Source organism: Zootermopsis nevadensis, unplaced genomic scaffold (assembly GCF_977971745.1).
Source record: "Zootermopsis nevadensis isolate Lab colony 2312 unplaced genomic scaffold, Znev_1.0 Znev_ptg000002l, whole genome shotgun sequence".
Lineage (NCBI taxonomy): Eukaryota > Metazoa > Arthropoda > Insecta > Blattodea > Termopsidae > Zootermopsis > Zootermopsis nevadensis.
In genome coordinates, this window is record NW_028259134.1 from 11495168 (window position 1) to 11517219 (window position 22052).

Consider the following 22052-nt stretch of genomic DNA (forward strand, 5'->3'; position numbering starts at 1 on the left):
GCAACTAATTATATTTGTTAGCCCCTGAATAAATTTTGTATGCATTGAACACTTTTTTTCGCCACAAAGCCAGGACTGAAATGACAGTAACTACAACAGTTTTGTCAATGTTAGCCTTCTGCGTTGTGCTGCCGTATGGACTTGCACGCAGATACCAACATTTAGAAGGAGCATGCAGCATCCATCTACAGGGCTGAAGACATCTTCATCGGCCGTGAGAATCTCAGTTTTCTCGTATCGGGTTTATGTCTTGAACTTTTCTCACAATTATCTCAGATTATATCACCAGATTAGAGACGGTAGAAAGAAAGAAGGGATCTTCATAAAAAAGCCCAGCAGCTTTTTAATTTCAGAGTCCGTCTGTCCATACCAACATAATGGATACACGCTTTCACTGAAACAATTCGGTATCAATCTGAAATGTTACAGAGAAACTAAACGGGTCACATGACATCCATTTGAAAAGGTTACAAACACTGGAGCGATATGGGAAAATATCGGGAATTGCGAAAAGATAATAAAACAGTTATTTGAACTTAGCAGGAACTAAACGCTGTAAGGGAAATGAAACCCTTGTCTTTCAGAGTAAAAAAGACACTTAGTTGGAGTCTCCACGTAAACTGGATCCCTTTCTATCTGCACTCGTGTGCGCAATAAGTTGAGAAAGAGGGTTTAGCATACCGCCCGCCCAACACTTCCTTTCAAAAGCTCTTCAGAGGGGTGGCGTAGTCGATCGGATTCATACCCTCGCCCCACACCCAGACAGATGGAATGCATTCACTGCACACAACTGCGATTACCTACAGCCATAAGACAGAGTCCACACATTTATTTCTGCGTCACTTGTACCTTCATTACAGCCAGATTTTTTGTTATTTCTTTCTTGTGGTGAGAAGTGGATCAGAGGAATGAACTTGATTCACGTTTAGATCCCTCACAGATTGAAATTAGATGTCACATCGCTGCTGAATACTTCCAGGTCTTTCTAAAACTTACTGACACTAAGACCGATCAAAGAAGGTCCACAGGCGAAATCCAAATTAAACAAGGGCCCAGGTATTTGGTTGGACTTAAGGACACTTTCATGGTTTTCCATATTCAGTACAGTTAGATTCGGCTGCAATTATTTATAAATATAATTAATCTATTTCATTGTAAATTGTAGGCCTGTTTTTATTCTGAATACTTCCCCTACACGTACGCTTAGAATATGGAATTCGAGCTTCAGTACCGTATGTGTTTATTTTTATAAAAATTGGCACCTTAATCACCACCGTCGAAATACGTTAACTCACGCCGTTGTAGCAACGCTATCTCTACGCAAGTACAACTACGTAAGCAGACTGAATCATTCAAATTCATAACATCACGGGATTAGTAGTGCCTCGTAGTAGCCCATGATTGTGTCCTAAATCATTTAACATCGTCTTATCAACGGCAGAGGTTACATAGCGACGAAAAGTCTAGATGCAGAGCGTAAATGATACTAGTAAACTGAAAAGGATGTTGAAAAAAACTGCCGTGACTTAGTTTAGGCAACTATACCAATATTTTACTAAAGGGTTGAAAAGAAACTACGAGAAGCCGTAATCAGGAAATCCGACAAAGGGTTTAAGTACGCATCCTGAATTTGAAGCAAGTGCTTGAAACGCGAAGTAACACTTGAAGTCCTTCTGGTGCATCATATAGTAGACCCAGTAATTTAATTTCTTTGGGTGTTGTCTTGGGCATGATTCTAGTAAATTTTATTATCACGGAAACAATTGAAGATACTTTTGAAACATTATTAATATCAGCCTAATCTTCTTCGCCATCACCATCGTTATCATTACCACTACTACAATTTCTGCACCATGTTCTCTGATATCTATCTGACGCAGCGCCAAAACGTATTCCATGACTCTGACAACAACACATTTGGTTCAAACAATTGTTCTTCTCTTCATTTATATTATTCTATCAACTGTTTTATTACTATGCGAAACGTAACTAATTCAAAATTGTCACGTATTTGTGAGGTCATAATGGAAAAGTCAGCGTCTCATATGTATAAAACTATATTTTACTCTGATAACTTGTAATAAGCAAATGATGTTACATACAACAATACGAACCCAGTTGGGTAAAATCTCTCTCTGGCACCAACTACAAAACAGCATAATTTGGCTCTCGAAAAGTTACTTTATATGAATATTACATTAGGCGGATTATTTACTTTAAAATGTTGCCGATCCCTAACCTAGGATCAGATGGGAGGTTAATGTTTAAAAAGTTACAAATAAACACAACTTCAAAATTTAGACTGGATTAATTTGTATCGGAATACGGAGCAAAGGTGGATTCCTGTGAACGCTATAATAGACATTTGGGTTCCATAAAGGATGGTAAATTTCGTGACTAGACGAGCAACTATCAACTTCTTCAGAATGACTTTTCTACGGAGTTATGGACAGACAGACATGTCCGTAAGGGCAGTTGTACCGAAAAGCGGAAGAAGTGTAGTAATAAAACCATACATTGCAACATGAAAGAAGTATACAAGAGTATTGAATTATAAACATCATCAAAATATAAATTCAATTCCAGTAATATGCTTCATTTCAAGCCCGTACGCTCAGTGGCTTACTGGAAGTACCTCAAAATGTGTCAGGCATCGCACACTCCAGAACCGGTGGATGTATTCGCCATGTCCTGTCACCTTCATATACAAATTGCGTTCTATATTTTTAATGCAGGATATGTTGAAACAACAAACGCCCGAAGCTGCATGAGTTTAATTATTATTTGGAGCAATTCGGACCAATTCCCATGACGTATGAGAGAGAACTCCACTCGCGTCAGCTAGCCATGTCAGCCGCCTACCAGCAGGAGGACGAGTTTACGTTGTGACGTAACGAGAATTAGTAATTCATGAACACGTTACAGTGACGCAGTCCGCAATCATACAAGTGACTGGAGAGGTCGAATCACAGACACGACAGTTAAACCCAGCACTGTAATAGCTCACAGCAATACTTTATTAGACATTGAAATCACGTCGACAGATTAGAGTGCACAGAAGTCGATGCTCGGGGCTTTTTGGTAGAGTGTCACGAGCCTATACTGCACCAAAACCCAGCAAAGATTTCAGATTTCAAATTTCAAATAACGTTACAAAGGTTTTAGAATTACTTGTTTTACAATGCTAATTTCAGACCAGATATCAACAAATAGACTAAAACTAACTATCTCCATGTAGCAATGTTGAATTGCTGAATGAATAAACTGAAGCGAGTACACATTAACAAATAAAATATTGTGATAATGTTGTATAGTTATCACTGCTGTAATAAAAAATTAAGATTTACGTAAGTCATGTGGTACTGTCACGACCATTACGATGGACTGTGCATTTAAAGCTAGGAGGCGGACAGAGACAATGCATAATACTGACGAGGAAACTGTGCGAAACAAGACTCGAGAAAAGGATGATGAAGAAAGATAACATTAAGATGGACTTTAGATAAAGTGACGGGAGGTATACACGACCGGCATAGACTAATATCTAATGGCGGGCTTCGGAACCAAACGCATTAAACAATCTGCTCCTAATTATTTGCGAGTACTTTATTGTTTTTAATACCATGTGGTAAAACTCTTTTCCGTGTGGATGTGTAGACACTAAAGGTTTATTTGTTCACCCCCAGAAGGAACACGAGTGAATGCGGACGATCGGTGGAATGATGCTGACAAGGGAACATGAAGAGCTTGGACGAAACCTGTCCAACGCCACCTTGCTCATTACAAATCTTTTATGGACTGCCCTGGGAGTGAACCCGGAATTTTACGGCGAGAGGCCTAAGCCACGGAAAGTTTACTTTACTGTTTTACTGTGAAATTTCTTTCCACTGATTACCAAGGAATGGGAAGCCTTGATAAAAATATAAACGACCTTAATGCCATTTAAGCCACATCGTATTAACGCTGCCATAAAAACACGTGTGTTAACAATAACTGCTGCTATTGTTCTACATGAATATGAAGCAGAGATCAGAGGTGTTTCAGAAAAGCTAGTTAAGACAATATTTGGAGATTGAGAAACAAGCTGTATTACTCAGCCTGATATTGTTACAGCGATTAAATCAAGAAGCATGAGATAGGGGAAACACGAAGCACAGAGAGGGAAATACGTTCGTAATATCCGAAAATATTTAATGCCCCGCACATCCTCACACCACGTGACGGTGTCTCACCTGTTGATCAGTAGTCTACTGTTATAATGTTGATATAATAGAAGTTAACGCTGGCCTTGTAATCCTGGGGTCCCGGGTTCGATTCCCGGTGGTTCCCGAATTTATAACTCGTGTTGGGCAAGGCCGTGGTCTAGGCAACACGGAGTTTCCCTCCGGGGTTTCTCCGTGGCATCCCAACAATTACTCCATTCACACACAGAAGAAGGCAATGGCAAACCACTTCTGGATCATCTGCCAAGAACGTATATGAACAGGTCCCAATCCGAGAAAAGAATGAAGGATCCTGTTCATAATATATCGCAAACCTCCTGTAAAGGAGACGGTGTAATAAAGAAGAAGAAGAAGAAGAAGAAGAAGAATAGAAGCTATCGTCCACCGAATAACCTTAATACTGGAGAAAACAGTTGAAATGTTCGTGACACCAAGTGTCAAAAATGTAACGACTCGTTCGAAATTTCTTTCTGGAATTGATGCAAACAGATCGAGCAGTAACACTGTAGCCTTGTATTCGTGATGTAGGCCCTCTGTTCAAATTCCGACCAGGTTAACAGTTACTTCTACCGAGATTTCATACTGAATTTTCTCAGTCTCTCCAGTAACTGGATGGAAAGTACTTCAAGATATGTCACAAGCGTCTCCCTTCAAATTCCCATAATTCCGATCCTTCTACTTCATTCGTCGCTATAACACCTTTGTAGAACAGAAAGTGAGTCAAATAAGCTGTAAGATCTACGACAGAAATCTCGTGTACAGGCGTTTCTTTCGGAAACAAATCTTAAAAAGGAAGTTTCATTAGGGTTACTCAACATGAATAAACTGTTATACACAAGGGTTGCGCAAAGCTTAAACACTGCATAGCGCACTAAAAGAATCTAAATTTAATTTAGCTATTTTTGTGAGAGATAATAAAAAGTGAAGCCTTGCTTATGTTTTAAACTTGTTTCTAAATTGGTATGCGAGTGTTGCAAGAATTTTGAATAGTAGTGTCTATTGCGAAATTTATAAGCGTAATCTCACTGGGCACGTAGAAAGATAAGAGAGTGTAAAACGCGTAAAAATGTATAAAAATGGTATTAGGAGCTTCATATTTGGGTAATAGAAACATCTGAAGATTCTGTTCGTAACAAAAGTATTTCATTAGATTTCAAATTAAAGGATGTTTTTGTTTTATCCAGGAAGGAACACGAGCGGCATCCAGATTTGGTGAGATTTGAAACATTTACAAAATGAGAACTTCGTGATTATTCATAACTCAACTGTCTTGATGTACATTTATTCATGTTATACATCTACGTACAAGGTACACAACTCATACTACAGATATAAGGAGCCAACTGAATTAGCTGTTATTACCATAATTTATTCTACTAGTTTCATAATCTACAAGCTTATAAATTGGTTTGTTAATTTATTTAAAATCAGATTAAATAAGTACTGGCTAAAACAGCACATTTCAATGATGGGCTGATTATAGTACCCTGAAATTGCCAATTACAATCATTGGGATGGGGTTAAATTAGAAGCAGATGCAATGGACCTGCAGTCTATTTGAATAAACGAGACGAACACAGCGTTTAATGCAGCTACTACGTTAACAAGAGACAAGTTGCTAGTAAAAGGTTTAATGTCTAGCTGTTTTGCTGAACGGCCTATGGAGACGATTACTAGAGGAAGCAGGACATACCATTGTACTGTATTCAAACTGTTTATTCTTCGCGTATTATAGGAGGAGTTCTCAACTGTGAAATTTGTACAACGCAGAACCAAACAACGAATGTGAAAAATTAACTGAACGTGGAATAAAGCGGTTGTGGTCTAAATTAATTACATCCTTGCAAATTACTAGAGGAATTGAGAAAACCATGACATCAGTCACAAAAAAGATCAAAAAAGCTTTAGAAGATGGCTTTTGTCCAATTACAGCCTTAGATCTTATTACAAGTACCAGTGTTGAATCCTAAGGGGTTTTCACAACACATATAATTAGATTCTTTATTAATGTACTATAACCTTTCTGCACATCTAGAAGTGCAATGTTTGTTACCCTTTCTTCTCACATTTTGTATGAATGAAATACAAAGAACGATACTTGCATCGGAGAGAAAGAATTGGGGATGTGAACTACTTGTGCAGTCATATAACGGCAGCTTTCTGGCATCATAACATATTCACTTAGAAACAACTACTTGTAAACTAAAGGATTTTAAAGAAATTCGAAATTCATTATATTAAATATATTTTTCTCCGTAATACTATCGCTATTGGAAACGGGGGTACAGGGTACACCATTTATACATGAACAACTTTAAGAGATCAGAATGTTAACAGAGTTCTCGGAAATCCTTTTCAGGATTTACTAACACTCAGACATTTGAGCTTCCTCTCTGATATCCAATCAATACGAAGCTTGAAGTAACACATTTAATATACTTCTTCCCATGCTTTCAAGTAGGTCTTACAATCCACTGTGATAACGTTCATACCTAAATATTAAGCCCTTAGGATGTGGGTCCTCTTTTGCTCACACACACACAGCCTTCGCGCGAATGAGTTCAACCATTTTGCTCATACAATTGTCATATTTGCCCGCTCATTTTTGCAGAATTTTATGAATTAAGCTTAAAGGAAAATGAAAATAGTTGAAGTGTCAACAGATGGCAGTACAAATTCTTATCATTGATAGCGTCACAGCCTTAAGATATACAGAAATGAAGGAGCCCTGAAATTCTGTGTAGGCTCAGTAAAAGCTATAAACAATACATAAAATCTTCATTTACTGAAACATGATCGTAGAACGTAAAATTAAAGGACTTACATACATGTTCATCAGACATTGACAGCTAATGAGTCTTTCGAGGAATGTGAGACTTTGTCTGAGACTGATTATAAAAGAACTTAAACATTCCGTGTAAGTTAATAATAACACATTTTGTGGGGCTATGTAATTAGGTAAATGCGTCAAATAACGAACCTAGTTGAGTAATATGGTTCTCCGAGAGATGTAAGACTGAATTCCACATTTGAGGGATATATGTTTTCTGCTAAATATGTAACGGGGAAATTGCTCAGGATTCCGTCTTCCGTGAAACCGAAAGAGGACGTGGAATCATGCCGCATGTCTAGTATGTGTCCACACTCAATGAAGTCACAGTCAACGATCTGAAAATCAGACGTTGAACTTTGCTTTCAAAATACCATTTGTGCAGTGACCCATCACTATCCCTCGTACAAGCTCCTTCTGCATCCATCAGTAATGGGCAGACTTTGAGCGCCCTACTGTATGAGGCAAAATATTCTGGGAAATTCTCGAACTATTTACGCCACTTCAATTTTATTTATATAGCTTCTGTGTACTTCAAGACGTTTTTAAACAACCGAACTAGGATATCAGCTCCCATCTCTTAAGTTTAAATCCGTTTCAGAGACAATAGCCATGATGATGAAGATAGCAAGCACCTCTGAAACGTTGGTAAACTTCTACCAGACCACACGGCGCTACAATCCACAAGACAGCCATCATCTAAGTGCATAATTTCCCTTCATTTGTTCTTGTAACAAATCCAAAGTACTAAGACCCTATTTAAATCTTAGCGACCTCCTTGATGCATAGACTGCACGCAATGAACCCCTCACGAACAAGCCATTTGTAATACCTTCGGCCTCTCTCCTGCTCCATTATTATAGGATGTCATAACGCTGTTATACGTGATTTTTTTCTAATCTAATTATAATGAGAACAGATCCCGTAGTACATACACAAAGAGACCTTGTGATATATGACAATGGCACTTCATGTGGGGGCTTCAAGAGAGAAAAATTCACTTCCTTTCTTATCGTTAGATCTAGCATGGTAACTAATCAAAATACTGTATTTCCGTTTGCATGACGGTATAATTCTTCGTCTGACTTTATTATAATGTGATTAAACTGAGAAGGTTTGCACAGGAAACATGCTGTAGAAAACAAAAAGCATATTTCAGGCGAAAAACGTTAAAACTTAACAAATGCGTGATGATATTTTTTATTCTTGTTTTCATACATTTAATTTCTCTCCTACTTTAACAACTGTTTCATTCTGTATATTTCGGGCATTATGTAAGCGATGTCACAGCCAAACTGTGACGGTCTGAAATTGAATGATCTTATTTTATAACGGTACGTAGTCTGAGCTTCTGAGGGCATCATGAAATAAACTACAAGAAATAAATGAACTTACTGACAGGAGCACAGTGTTAACATGGATACACAGTTGACTACCCTTCTGTAAGATCAGTGGATGTCTTCGTCAGATGAATAGCTATCTGCTACCCAAGAAGTACGTATTATGAAGCAAGAGAAAAGCTTAGTTTGGTCAGTTAGGTACGAAATTCAGGCATTAAACAAGCCCTCCATTTATTAAGTCAGTGAATTATTGAACTCGTGACGCAATTAGACATTAAATTCTAAAAATTATAAGCATATGACATAATGGATCGCAAGTTTTTACCAAAGGATTCATATAAAGACTGCTATGAGTGTCAGGCCAACACTCTTCGTGTTATAATAAATATGTTTAAAAGTATTTACAGAATTTGATATTGTTTTCTTAGCAAACTAAATCAAATACAAAACAACGAGCTTCGACTTTAAAGGCTTAAAGTATATCTTTTCATGCAGTTTATCAACAGAATAATGTCTACTTCTTGCTTGCTATATACCCAGCCCACTGTATAATTACTGACTTGCGAAAAGCTATAAGCGATATCGAAAATATGAGGCCCCTCTTCATTAGGCAATTAGTTAATTTAGCTTATGTAATAGTAAAAGTAACGGTACCCGTACAATATAGAAGTCCACAGTTCTGTGGCATAGAATGTGTCCCTAAATCTAGGGAGAAGTAAGTTCTCCACATTTTCTGAAACTTTTCAACCAAGTAGAGTCCCTCTTCTTTCAAACCAACATTATAGATTATTAGCAATTCAAATAACTTCAATAAACATGGAGTCCTCAAGCAGTTCTCCAAAAAGTTACTTTTATGTGATTGATATATGTTTTACAGCATTAAAACAGCTCTCAATAAAATTTTATGTGTCATCTGCAAGTTGGTTAATTTCTTTTCTAAAGGCACAGAGTGACCAGAAAACAGACTGAGTCAATTTCTCCCTCACTCCCAATCGAATCGTATAACGACGTGAAACAAAAGCCTCGCGCTTTGGCAGAGAGTTTCTAACCCTTGTCTACTCCAGGCGCACTTAAATTATTCGCAGCCGTGGACCAAGTTAACATCATCAAATTGGTTCACGGTACGTTAATACAATATATACTGACACAACGGCCTTCTAAATACTAACAGGACACAAACAACGACCTGCAGTGAAGTCATGCTCATTAACTTAAGTAATGCTAACTTAGCGGAACGGACAAAAAGGGTTCAGTGCTAACTACCGCTAACAGACGTTAATTTATAACTTAATTAATGTATACAGAGTGTCCGCTAAGAGACTCAACTCTCAGCGTCCTGTGCTTGGGAATCCGGTTTGTAAACATCTTTCTTCTCTTACTCCTTGATAGATAATGTTATTATAATGAGAGATCTACTGATACCGCTTGAATGTTTTACTGACATAAGACATGATCGTGGCTGATAGCTCTTTGATTTCCCATTATTCTCTAAATTTAACTGGAATATTGACATAAATATCAAAGAAAACACAGAATATACATCAAAGCATAAAGAAAGATAGGTAGAATCCGCAAATCATTACATTTGTTTTCCAGTGTCACATTATTCAGTATATTGCTTATGATAACAATAACGAATCAATATCTCTTTAGACACTGCTGCTTTAATATAATAGAAAAATTATATATAGCTCTCGTTATACGCGCTTTCATTATCCGCGTTTTCCCCAGCATTATGAGGAAAATCATAATCCTACTTGGGGCCAAATTTCAAAATTCACTGACTGTATCGAACTTTCTCCAGGCTTATCAGAGAATATGATGTAAATTATAAGTTTTGGCGCCAGTTTAACAAAAATATTGTTTTCCGTTTTAGGCATATTCAATATACGACGCTATTCCTTAAAACACAAACCCAGTATATATCGAGGTGTCAAGGAAATGTATAGTGTATTTCACAGAGTTCACTAACAGATTAGTAATTTAGTTAAACAGCAACTGTGAACAAGTAGAAATATTTGGGATTCTTATAATACGTCGATCTCCCCATTATCAGTTTCGTTTCATGATACCTAGATTTTGAAGCTTATGGCACATGACACGACGTGTCTAGGTCTGTCGATACAAATCTTCCGTAAAATAATTTCGGAATAGATTCTGCACACAAAAATGTATTATTAAAACGACATGTCTCCAAACCTAAAAGTAAAGGGAAAAGTGAACCGGATAATACATTTTGTGCGTCAGTGATATAAATCTAGACAGTACCGAATTACAATATGATACAAGACTTTAACATCAAATACAAATTAGTCTTTCCTGATAAAAAAATACGAATATGTGACATATGTACTTACCCATTACAGTCATGTTGGAGTTTTGAGCTACAGTTTCAAAATTTGGTGCCTCTGCAGAAACTTCGCATTTAAAGTTGCCACTAGTGTTGAACTGAAGGTTGATCAGAGTCACTTTATTCATGTCAGAGTTCTGCATCTGGAAAATAAAGAGGGGTCATTAGCGGAAACTATCAAGTTTAATCAAAACTCGTTGAGTAGTTTCGGGAATACAAGAAGCGGTCCAGCAGAGAGACGGACAAGACTTCCACATTATCAGTTTATTCTCTGCACTCCGTGTTAAAGAACGCCTGAGAGGTTCTGTTTGTCGTTTGACAGTTCTCATCGCCGAAACTACCTAATGGTTTTCGACTCAGTTAGGTAAAGGATATTTACACAAGAGGTCACATTTAGCAAATACGCCATGAATTTTCTGGAAGACAGCGCCACAATTTCCTGCAGTTTTTTTTATTTTTGCACCTGTCGTTCTGTTACATTATTCACACCCCGGAACACGTAGGGTAAGGGCGGGAAATAATGCCACTTGTGGAATTAATTGGTCGTAGTTGCAGGCAGGCAGAGAGAGGGAGAGAGAAAAAAATAGTATCTCTAAAATTTCTAAATTTTTTACAATTTCGGATAGAAAATTATTTCTAAAAACTATATTGTTATTCTAAGAAAAAAGGCTATTTTAAGCAAGGAAAGAAATTTCGTTATCACTCTGCAAGTTTCGTTTTAACACCAGTTACGTGTCAGAGTATTATATTCAAAGAAAGATTATATAAAATTAAAATGTTTTATGGGACATAAGTATAACTACAATCGAAATCAAAATTCTGAGTTCCGAAATTAAAAGAATACAATAAAAATAAAATTTAGCCACTGAACAAATCTTGAAAAAGAAAGGAATTCTGTGCCGAAGAAACGTTTACACACTTAAACGTAATCAGAAGTTGAAGGACCTCACATCTCATCACACAAAGTACACAGCTTGTGTTCTCCACATATAACCTGAAATTTAATTAATCCGTCATTTCTATGAGAATCAAAGCGTAGGAAGCACCACAGTTCCCATAAAATTTAATCGTTCGTCCTTTTATCAGTAGGTTTTATTCACAGTCTCTACTTCTCGTCTTTTGCAGTTTTGCTCTTAAACGCTTTCAAATTAAGGAATCACCGAAGAGCGTTACGTATTCTACTTTTGGAAAATATACCATATCTAGCACCGAACAACCTGTAGAATTCGAAAAAGTGACTGCATCTTCTTTAGAATGCGTAGGCAGTTCCCGATTGTCACCGCGTGATGAAGTTTCTTCGTCATGGTTGACGATGCATTGTGTGTGTGGCTCCAAAACCGGTCTCAGCGAGAAGTCAGTTTCTGGTAAGACATCTGGGTTCGAAAGGTAAATCCCTTAAGAAATGAATCAAGTTATTGCAAAGTTTGGAGAGACAACAATCTAAAATTTGGAACTGAAGTTTTCTACCTTTGTACTGCAAAAATGAAATTCTGGCGATAATTAAGGCTTCACAAAACGGTGATAGCACCTGACAACCTCTTGCGTTTTCCAATTAACTGAGGCTGCTTGTAGAAGTTCTAATATGGCGGATTTAAGCTTTATTTTTTACAGCAACTAATCTCGTTGGAACTCTCCTGGACGTTCCCATAACTTCATTCTATGGCGATAGGTGGCGTTACCAGCCGCCGGGCGTTAATTCCCGGTTTTACCTATTTTCCAGTACTGAAAATGTGTCGGGTTCATTTAGCTATGCAAATAAGCGTATTAAATATAATGTAATGAATAATAAATAACATTTACTGCCAAAATATGTTCCAGTGAAGTAGAGAAAAACACGTGTGTTTGTATTTCATTAGCTTGAATCTATTTGTCTTTCTTTCGTTGAAACATGACAAAATAATTGTCTGAATATTATGATAAATGTTATATATTGTTGATACAACAAATACCAGGATAAAAATAATGTAATGAAACCACTATTTGTGACACACAAACTCTGCAATTTATTATTAGACAACTTTTTATTCTCCTGGGTTGTTTCTATCTTCTCATAAAAAATTAGTATTATACAAACTTTTTACCATTTCTGTTACATTCAATTTCACTACTTCCCATGCATTACATATTAAATAGCTCAACGATCTTGTTATGGTCAACTCACCCCTATTCACAATTCAAGACACTATGTAGACCGCTTCTATTAAAGCATTCGTAATTTCTTTGCTCACAACCATCCATTAAATACTTTAATTAAAATCTGTTCATTACCTCCTCACTAATTCCTACTGTACTGCCACCTCACCTGAATATAATTTTTCCCTCATTTACTCTCAACTCAATTTTTCCATTTTTCCATGCCGTTTTAGTCGTAATAATTTTCATCATATTTTGTTTCGTGAAACGATACTATGAGAAACATATCAATAACAGGCTTGTGAAAACCTATAAATTCAACCTCCGGAGTGGACAACAAGTTATGGCTTCATAACTAATTTCAAGAAGCACACCCTATAGTGATGCTGATAGTCTCTCAGTTCAGCTGCAATCAAATGTTAAACACTGAGTTCACACTTATCTGCTTCCAAACACTTAGTCCACACCAAATGTTTTATGATTCGTTTTAATATTACCTTCCAACCTAGGCCTAGGTCTCCCACACAGTATTTTCATTTTCTGGTTAGAGCCTAAAATTTTGTATTAATTTCTCATATCCTCTGATAATTTCAAGTTCTGCCGGTCTTTATCCTCGTCGATTGAAAACATTATGGTATCAGCATAGCACCAAGTCATTTCAATTTTTAATATTTTCATAAAGATAATAAAACAGTGTGAACAAAGAGATAATCGTTATTTAGAATGAAGGTCTTAAAATTTATATAAAAATACAAGTATTAAAACGTTTAAGTCCTTGATGCAAAACTAAACATGATCAGGCAGACGTCTTTGTGACGGGTGGGGGGGGGGGGGGAGAGAGAGAGAGAGAGAACAAACAATTTTCCTCTGAATCAGATACCATGCGCTGCAGGATGGAGTAAATATTTCGCAGTGAATTTCGTCATAAAGAGGACCAATAAACTTTAGGTATTTTCATTTGATATTAAAATTAACCAGAGCCATTTTGCTTTGAAGCGCTCGGCACATGAGTAGAGTCCGTACGTTCAAGTACACATCAACTCTCAATATTAAATTTTCAATATTACCTTGTTATTAACGTCAACAAAGCAGTTTTGATTTTTTCTAATTAGGAACAAGAAGGCATGTTGGAATCTTTTTGATGCATAAGGTAAAATTAAAACAGAACGGATTAATACCTTTTGAATGCTGCTTTTACCGTTGGAAAAATTGCTAGAGTGGTGACCTCACACAGATCTAAGAAATCGTAGAAGTATAAGAAGAGTCATATTTATGTATCTGCCTACTTGTACATTCATCTGCTTGGTTCATTTTCTTGTTACAGGTAGGTTTTACAAATAAACTGTTGTAGGCGTTTTCCTCCTAAAATATGCCCCGATCACTTCGAAATTTTATTTGTACACACTAAGAACAAATATTTGGCGAAGTTGAACAAATTATACAAGTCCACATTATACCGTTTTCTCCACCCTCATTTTACTTCTTACTTCTTAGGTTCACATATTGCCCTCAGCTTCCTATACTTAAACGCCCTCAATATTTCTTTCAACTCAGGCCCTCCAATAGGCAACACACAATACGCTGTAATATAAATACTTAACCAGAAAGGTAGAACATGGGCACAAATTACAAATGTACTGTAATATGTAAATTGTTCATATAACCGTGTTATCCTGGCTAACACGACAGATTAAACGCGTCATTAGCCAGCTTAAGCCAGCCACGTGTTGACAGGCAGCTACTTGAGGCTTACAACCACCGTCTATTTACACGGGCGCAATTACAAGGACAAAGATGTGGTACAGGCTTGCGGGGTGGAGGGATGCATGATATTTAAAACTGCCATGTTCGCCAGTCTTCGGGTGTTGATAGTTGGCGAACAGCGCTCGCAATTTTAATTGCGTGTGCTGCGTTGTGATCTGTGTATGACAGAAGATGAAGAACGATGTATAAACTCAAATGCCAGAATTTCACGACCCGTTCCCTCTGTGCTTCAGTATTTGGATTTTGAAAAATTCACGCTGCCATTGGTAGTTTTCTTATTCTAGAACGCACCACACTACATTATAACACATTACAATACACTTTTTCACTCCTTACATGTTTTTGCATCCCGATGTTAAATACGTTCTCCCGACAGAATTTCAATTTTGTATGTTTCCGATACCTGATCTCCGGTGCTTGGTGTCACTGGACACCGGGAACCTTCAGATCAAAGTAAAGCAACTTCTGGGAAAGTTAATTACAGTAGTTGGGCCTCACCTGCTTCTGTAGAGCGCTGGAGATTTTCTGCGAGTTCTAAATTTCTCTATAAGATTTAAATTAGTTTCCTGCAGTATTGATATAAAATCAGCACGGCGGTTTTGAAATATTTTTAACCCAACTAAATAAAACTGTTTTAGAAAAGTAACTCGAAATATCACGAACCCTGTGTGTTGCATTATATACGCGCAGAAACTGTCACTTATAGAATTTGAGATAATCACGGGCAAAGAGTAAGAAGTTGGCTGCCTTGTAGATTGTAGCATCGCGTAGTCTGCTAGAAGTTTACCAACGTTACAGAGGCCTCTGCTGCCTCCAACATCAGGACGACATCCTGCTGACGATGGAGAAGACAACAGAAATTCATAAAAAATTTGTTTGAAAATCCTGAAAGAAAGAAGCAATTCGGAAGTTCTGGATTAGTTCAGCGATTATCAGGTTCTTACGAAAAACATCGTTCCGGCACTTTACTGAGTGAGTTCATTAGTTTAATCCGAGAATCGATTATTCCTGTCAGTTTGAGGAAAACAATTCAAAGTTACTGGAAATTATTCTTGGTTATACGTAGAAAATTGTTGGTTTCCATAAGTTAAATACCACATCAGTGTTATCAAGAGAACGTAACTTCTGTATATTACCATTCAAGAACCATTTACAGAAACTGAGCCAAATACGGATTATTACAATGGCACTGAAATTTGCATATTCAGGGGATAAAACCCGCCACTTTCCCTCACTTATTAGGTGCATTTTCCCGCAAAATACAACGATCCTCTGTGAAAATATTACGATTACTCCGATACGAAGGGTGGATCAGAGGTTTTACCTAAGACCAGCCACTTACCCCAAAGCATTGTGTACAGTCTCTGAGGCTTGAAATGGCAATTTTTTTCGAAATGGAAAGAATGGACCCATCACGATGATCGTTCTATGCCAGTCCAATACATTACCGGCGTCCTAGAGTATTCCGACCTGTTCTCCTGGATGTTTTGTTGAGAATTTATCGTTACTGCCGTCAAGAATCTTGAGCAATTTCCGGTGAAAGAGGAATCCGCGTATATGTGTGCATGACATATACATATTTGTGTCTGAGGGCCACAATCCGTCAAGCAAACTGAGATGAGAGAAATCATAGCTATACCACGCAATGAAAACATCAACCCTACTTTCAGATTTTATCTTTGTTTATTTAAGGACGTTTTCTGAAATAGAATATGTAATATGGCATCGAATGGTGGGATGACTGCAAACGTTAAACTGGGAGAAAATTTGGAAGGAATAGGTGGTGTACTATTTTTAGGTTTGTCCGGAGCATTATCCTGGAGGGACTGAGAAAACAATGAAAATCTGTCAGGAGTGCCGGGTTCCGAGGGATAAATCGAACCTGAGACTTCCAACACTTCGGTACGCAAGCAAAGACTTTGGAAATGTGTATTACATCGAAATATGCAATATACATATATATATATATATATATATATATATATATATATTTATAGCATATATCAATGTTATTCTGCATTGCGAATATTTTTAGCAACCACGCTTAATACAGGAATTCACATTAAGTAGGTTAAGCAAGTTGACAGTACGTGATAAGATACCAAGAATAACTTAAAGTTTGACGAAAATGTAAATCTTTACACAACACGCCATCGTACAGTCTGTTAAGTGTAATGAACACTCTAGCCTGTTAATGCTGAGTTCAGTCGATATTTGAAGGCCAGTTCATACCTACAAATTTCATGCCTACCATTCCAGCAAAAAAATAGACAGTGACAGAGACTAGCTCTTTCTAAGGGACCCAACAGAGTAGGTACCTCTCACCTGAAGACGGAGACAGAATCAGCCTCCGAAACGTCGTGAATTTTAAAAACCGACGATGGAAAAAGTCCTGACAACAAATAAATTTAAGTGTAAACTACCGTCGTCAAAACCCTTTAGAATTGAAAAAATAAAAAGATGGAAACTTTATACGGTTTGCTACTTTGGAATCTATGTTTCACAAGGAAATTGTCTCCGAAGCAACTCATCCTACAACTCCGAGATCTTTCCGCCATGAAACTAAACACAAGCGCAAATGCAAAGTGACCTCAGGCACATTCGTTGCCTCGTGAAAATATCCACCTTCATACAATCTGTTTAACAGCCAGCCTACTTTAACTGAGGGGTGGAGTCTGAAAGAAAGAAACACGCTTTTGAATAGAGTTCCAATAAAGAAATTCTCATGATCGGTATGATTACAGTAATGATCGAATAAGCGAGGGATTAAACATTATTTTTAACTCGAAAATTGTATCCGAGTAATAACAACAGAAAAATTGCTAATGTTATACGAGCCACAAACACAAGTAGGTAACTAGTACCAACAGATTTGAAGATGTCAGATATTCTTCCAAAAAACAGAATTTTCTTGGACACTATCAACTACATCGATATATTATATTATTAACAAAAGCGTTCGTTCTTTGCCGATTACGTTTATATACAAGCTTAAGGTTAAACCACGGGAGTCCGTATAATTCTTCATCGAACCAGTATGAATACAAACCTATCAACAATAGTCTGGGAAATGGCAGGCAATGTTCCCTCCCTACATGGAGAATGAGATGGGCCGGGAGTGTGGTACGCAAGTTAATAAACATATGGGTTCATAAATGACGTGGAATGTCTCGCCTATCTGAGCGACTATTAGATTCTCAAACACTATGCTCCATAGAGAAGACAGTGGTGCAGCTAGTATGTGCACCGTCAACATACTTGCAGTATAATTTAAACGAACTCATGGCAAATATCCTTGTGGCAAGCGTTTCATATTTGACATAAATTGAAGTTTTAATTAGCCGTATGACAACTGACAAAAGTCGCATAACTTTACCACAGAACCTGCTTAAATTTTAACTATACACGAGTATATGCGTACTTACATGGCCGCTACTGTCTTTTTTCTGCTATATTCAATTCTTTGGTTACCAGTGTTCTGTATCAACAGCCAGAAGGCCAATTACAGATGCAGAACAAGAAAATGAACACAATAACAAATACAGAAAAGTTATATTACCAATTATAATGGATGAGCACACCGATTGCTTGTTTAGTCTGAGTTATTTTCCACGATCCGTAGACCACACCAGTTTCTGGAGTATTCGGTCTGCTTCTGTGTAACTGTCGTGGTCTGTGTGACTTTAACCCGTCTCAGCAATGTTATGGTCTAAGACTGCTTGTGAATTCATCCGCTTAGCCTCTACATCCATGGCCAAGTCGAACTAAACATTACTGTCCTCACTTATTTCTTTCTGCAATAGTGTTTATTTCTGCTTGCGAACGCACACACACGTTATTTTATATTCATGATGTTTCCTTTGGATGACAAATCGATTTTATTAGCTGTTTGTGTATATTATTATGCAACACTCAGCCGGTTGTTCTGAAAAAATCATTAATATTTATAAGTAGAAGACAATTTAAAAAGAAGATAGTTAGTAGTGACCTGTTTACTTACGTCAAGTGTAACGGCAGGTGTGTGGAAGGCCTGACTCCGTGGTTTATTGTCGGGCATATATCTGAAGAACTCGCTCTCATCCTTGTACCACTTTACCGAATAGAGGCTCCTGCCCTCTAGGTCGTACGCACAACTCAATGTTACCGGCTGAAATATGTCAGCCGTCTGTGGTACATTCAGGCTCACCAGCTTCAAGCCTTGAGCAGCTGCAGACAGAAAGAAAAATGTCCGTCATAAGGCAATTCCAACTCGTATCTGGGTGTGCTTGTTTCATAGCACAAGGTCAATTATTAAACAGTTAGATGTTTCTTACAAATAATGTTCTGAATCGTTTTGAGACCCTGATAATAAAATTACATTTTACAATAAAATTCATTTCATATCAAACTTAAATTATTATGCAAATGACGCACGTTACGAAAACAGACAGACAATAAAATCCATCCTATTTTAGGACTTAATTAATCAGAAGAGACTAACGTTTCTAACAAAAGATTCCGAATATGAAATGCTTCTCTTTAAAAATATCGCTGCATGTGTTAAATATACGTATGCCACTAAATTAACCTGTAGTAAATGTTACAAAATGGTTGTATACAAATACACCTCAGAACTATACACAGGTTGTCTACATAGGTATACACATATATTCAATAAATAAAATAAAGACATTTTTAATAAACTGAACAATGTCATACTCCAGCATTGGCACTTCGTGATTTAGCAAATTTGGTGCATGTGTTCAAAGGTACCACCGTTAGCTTCATGGCACAGTTGGAAGCGGTAAGCAACTGACTCACAAGCACCATCAAAGTCGCTGCTACGTATAAATCTTTTTAGAACGATCTGTATTTTAGGCTACAGTGAAGCGGAGATTCATTATGGATTCGGAACACAAACATAAACGTAGTAAATCCTCTTAAAACGCAACAGTAACTGCAAGTAACTTCTGCTTTAACAATCAGTAACACTGAATTTTTGTATTTAAAGATCTAGAGTGATTTTCAGTGTAAACAGCGATTATTTCCTTAAACAGAATTAACCACAAGATCTTTGATTACAGTGTTTTGTGTCAAAAATTCTTATATGTTATTTAGACAAGCACCGGTTTTAAAGGATTTTCTGCTTGTCCTTAGCGTAACATTAAGCTGAATTACTCGTATATTATCGGTTTCGTATATGTCATCTGAGGATATTACGGCGGTGACTTCATGTCCAAGTCACCTATTGTGTTGCGACGTCATGTGGACTTGTGTATATACGTTTCGGAGGAAAATATAGCCTCCACCTTCAGGACTGCAGACAACGATGAATATGTAAGCCCACTAATAAGGTAAGATAATGTATCTAACAGTTCCCATAATTCATTAGACATTAGATTTAATTGAAATTAACTCATTATATGTTCACAACTAATTTTATAAACATGCAACCACGTGATAGGAAATTAGTTTCCAACCCTCATTTTGGATACGTTATAAATGAGGAGTGGGGGTGCTACAGAACAGCAAATTTGTGCATTTAAAGAGTGACAAGAGTATGTATCAGAAAGAGCATCCACGTGCGAACGATTGATTAGAAATCGTCTTGATATCAGTAGATACGGATTTCTTTGCACTGAAATGGCGAAGGACGACGTCATATTTCCAAGTCGATATCACCGCTGTCAGCAATTTCACTGACAGCCTCGTATCAGAGCCATCCGTTACGCTGTGTCACATGAAGATTGAGCAGTGACACGAAGATATATTGCCGAACGTCTGCGTTCACAGGAAATATTAAAGTGCATTCTTGGCAATCTCAGCGATTCTACTCAGGCACCTTATCAGAGGTTTCCTCTAGGTTATTTTTCCGGTTTAAAGTGCATTATCTCAGAAAGTGATAAAGACATCTGATTTTACCTTTACTCGCTTCCCACAATTACAGAAACAGAAGAGAGGTAAGTAGTGACGTGGTTGGTTACAAGTATTCTCAAAATAATTTCTTTTGCGGTTTGGTGTAGGATACATCATTAGCTTTGATTTTAGTTTTTCCAGGTACATATCTGCTATAGCAAATATCATTCCAGCAGTTCTACAACACCACACTGCAAATAATCAGTTATTTCCCAAAAATTTCTGTTAATATCCAAAACAAAAAATATTAAGAAAACATTAAAGTTTTAGTGATGCCAACATGTTTGAAAAACATCATTCTCCGAAATTAATTTACTCTTAATTTCTTTGTTGAATCAATTTTATTATTTTATACCACAGTTCCCAGGCACTTTAACTTCGACACATTTTAAAAGGATTCGTTACCCTCACTGATGTATGATGTTGACAAACATGTATGTGTGATTTTTTTAACGGCGTTGTTAGCAGTCCACGCTAAGCAGCCCAACATTTTAACAAGAAACAGGAAAAGATGCCCAAGAAAGCCAACTTGCCGGGTTGCTTTATCCCGCAACGCGACAGGGATGGCATCGCATGCGAAATAAAAATAATGGGCAGGAAAAAGAGCATAGAGCCAATTGCAGACAAGTTTAATTAAGTTGTAAGCCGTGTCTTAAAGGACGGCTGCGTAAACTTCTGGCATCTTGTCTTACAGCACACGTGTGGTGAATGGTCTGCTCGTAGCTCACACAATTTCTGCTACATTTCCCCAATTCCTAAGTGGACAATCTCTCTTTTCAGCTGTGGAAAACAAAACTACCACTGCATTTTCTGGGTGACAGTATTTGAAAATTGCAGAAATATTACATGAATAAGACGTCATATTTTATGTCTATTGTTATTCAAATCCTTTCATACAATAAAATAAGCTGGCCAAATTTATGACTTCAAAATGGCATAACATGTCTATATCTGTACTAAATATCCGCTAGTACAGACTTTTAAAACTGAGAGCTATTCATACGTGTGTCAGTTTTCCAAAATAGGATGCTAATAGGAATGATTAGACCTAAAAGGGAAGAATTAGCAAGAGGCTGGAGGCTTATAACAGTGAAGTCATACGAGTAATCTACATAGGCAAAATCCTTACTGAGAAACTAATAGTCATTTGTACAGTCATAAAATTCCCAGATTTTATGGAAACCGAATGTTCAATACCGCGTTCCATGACCCACTCGTATCCAGTCTCTCCCACTCACCCGTTAACTACGTTATTCCTTAGAGCCTAATAGTCACTTAGCTGCCCTGAGGATGAGAGCAGAGATGGCTCTCGAAACGTTGGCAGAATATATGGTTTATTCACCATTCAGCCACCTGACGCGGCTTATAGCCTGAAAGTGTTTCATCAACTTTATAAGATATTCTTAGGCAGCGACAAAAATGGTTAGGACAGAGGATTTTCGACCAAATGGAACGAGTCCCATTCCACTCTTTCTTCAACACAGGGGAAGGTAGTGGCTGGAGGTGGAATTGATCGT

The 22052-nt window shown here is 37.3% G+C and overlaps 1 protein-coding gene and 1 long non-coding RNA gene across 4 annotated transcripts in view; both read right to left on the minus strand.

Moving 5' to 3' along the window:
- The window catches only part of LOC110832180 (mariner Mos1 transposase), a 349358-nt gene that overhangs the window by 57865 nt on the left and 269441 nt on the right, over nucleotides 1-22052 (minus strand). For all 3 annotated transcript variants that reach the window (XM_022068972.2, XM_022068971.2, XM_087349460.1), the window contains 2 exons: nucleotides 18641-18846; nucleotides 10751-10886 (listed from right to left, as the gene is read on the minus strand). In XM_022068972.2, the coding sequence (XP_021924664.1) occupies nucleotides 10751-10886; nucleotides 18641-18846 (342 nt within the window). The remainder of the gene's footprint in view (nucleotides 1-10750; nucleotides 10887-18640; nucleotides 18847-22052) is intronic.
- Nucleotides 15433-18559, minus strand: LOC147875066 (uncharacterized). Its single transcript, XR_015535306.1, has 2 exons — nucleotides 18200-18559; nucleotides 15433-15475 (listed from the first exon to the last, which is right to left on the minus strand). It is a non-coding gene; the product is annotated as an uncharacterized LOC147875066 (long non-coding RNA).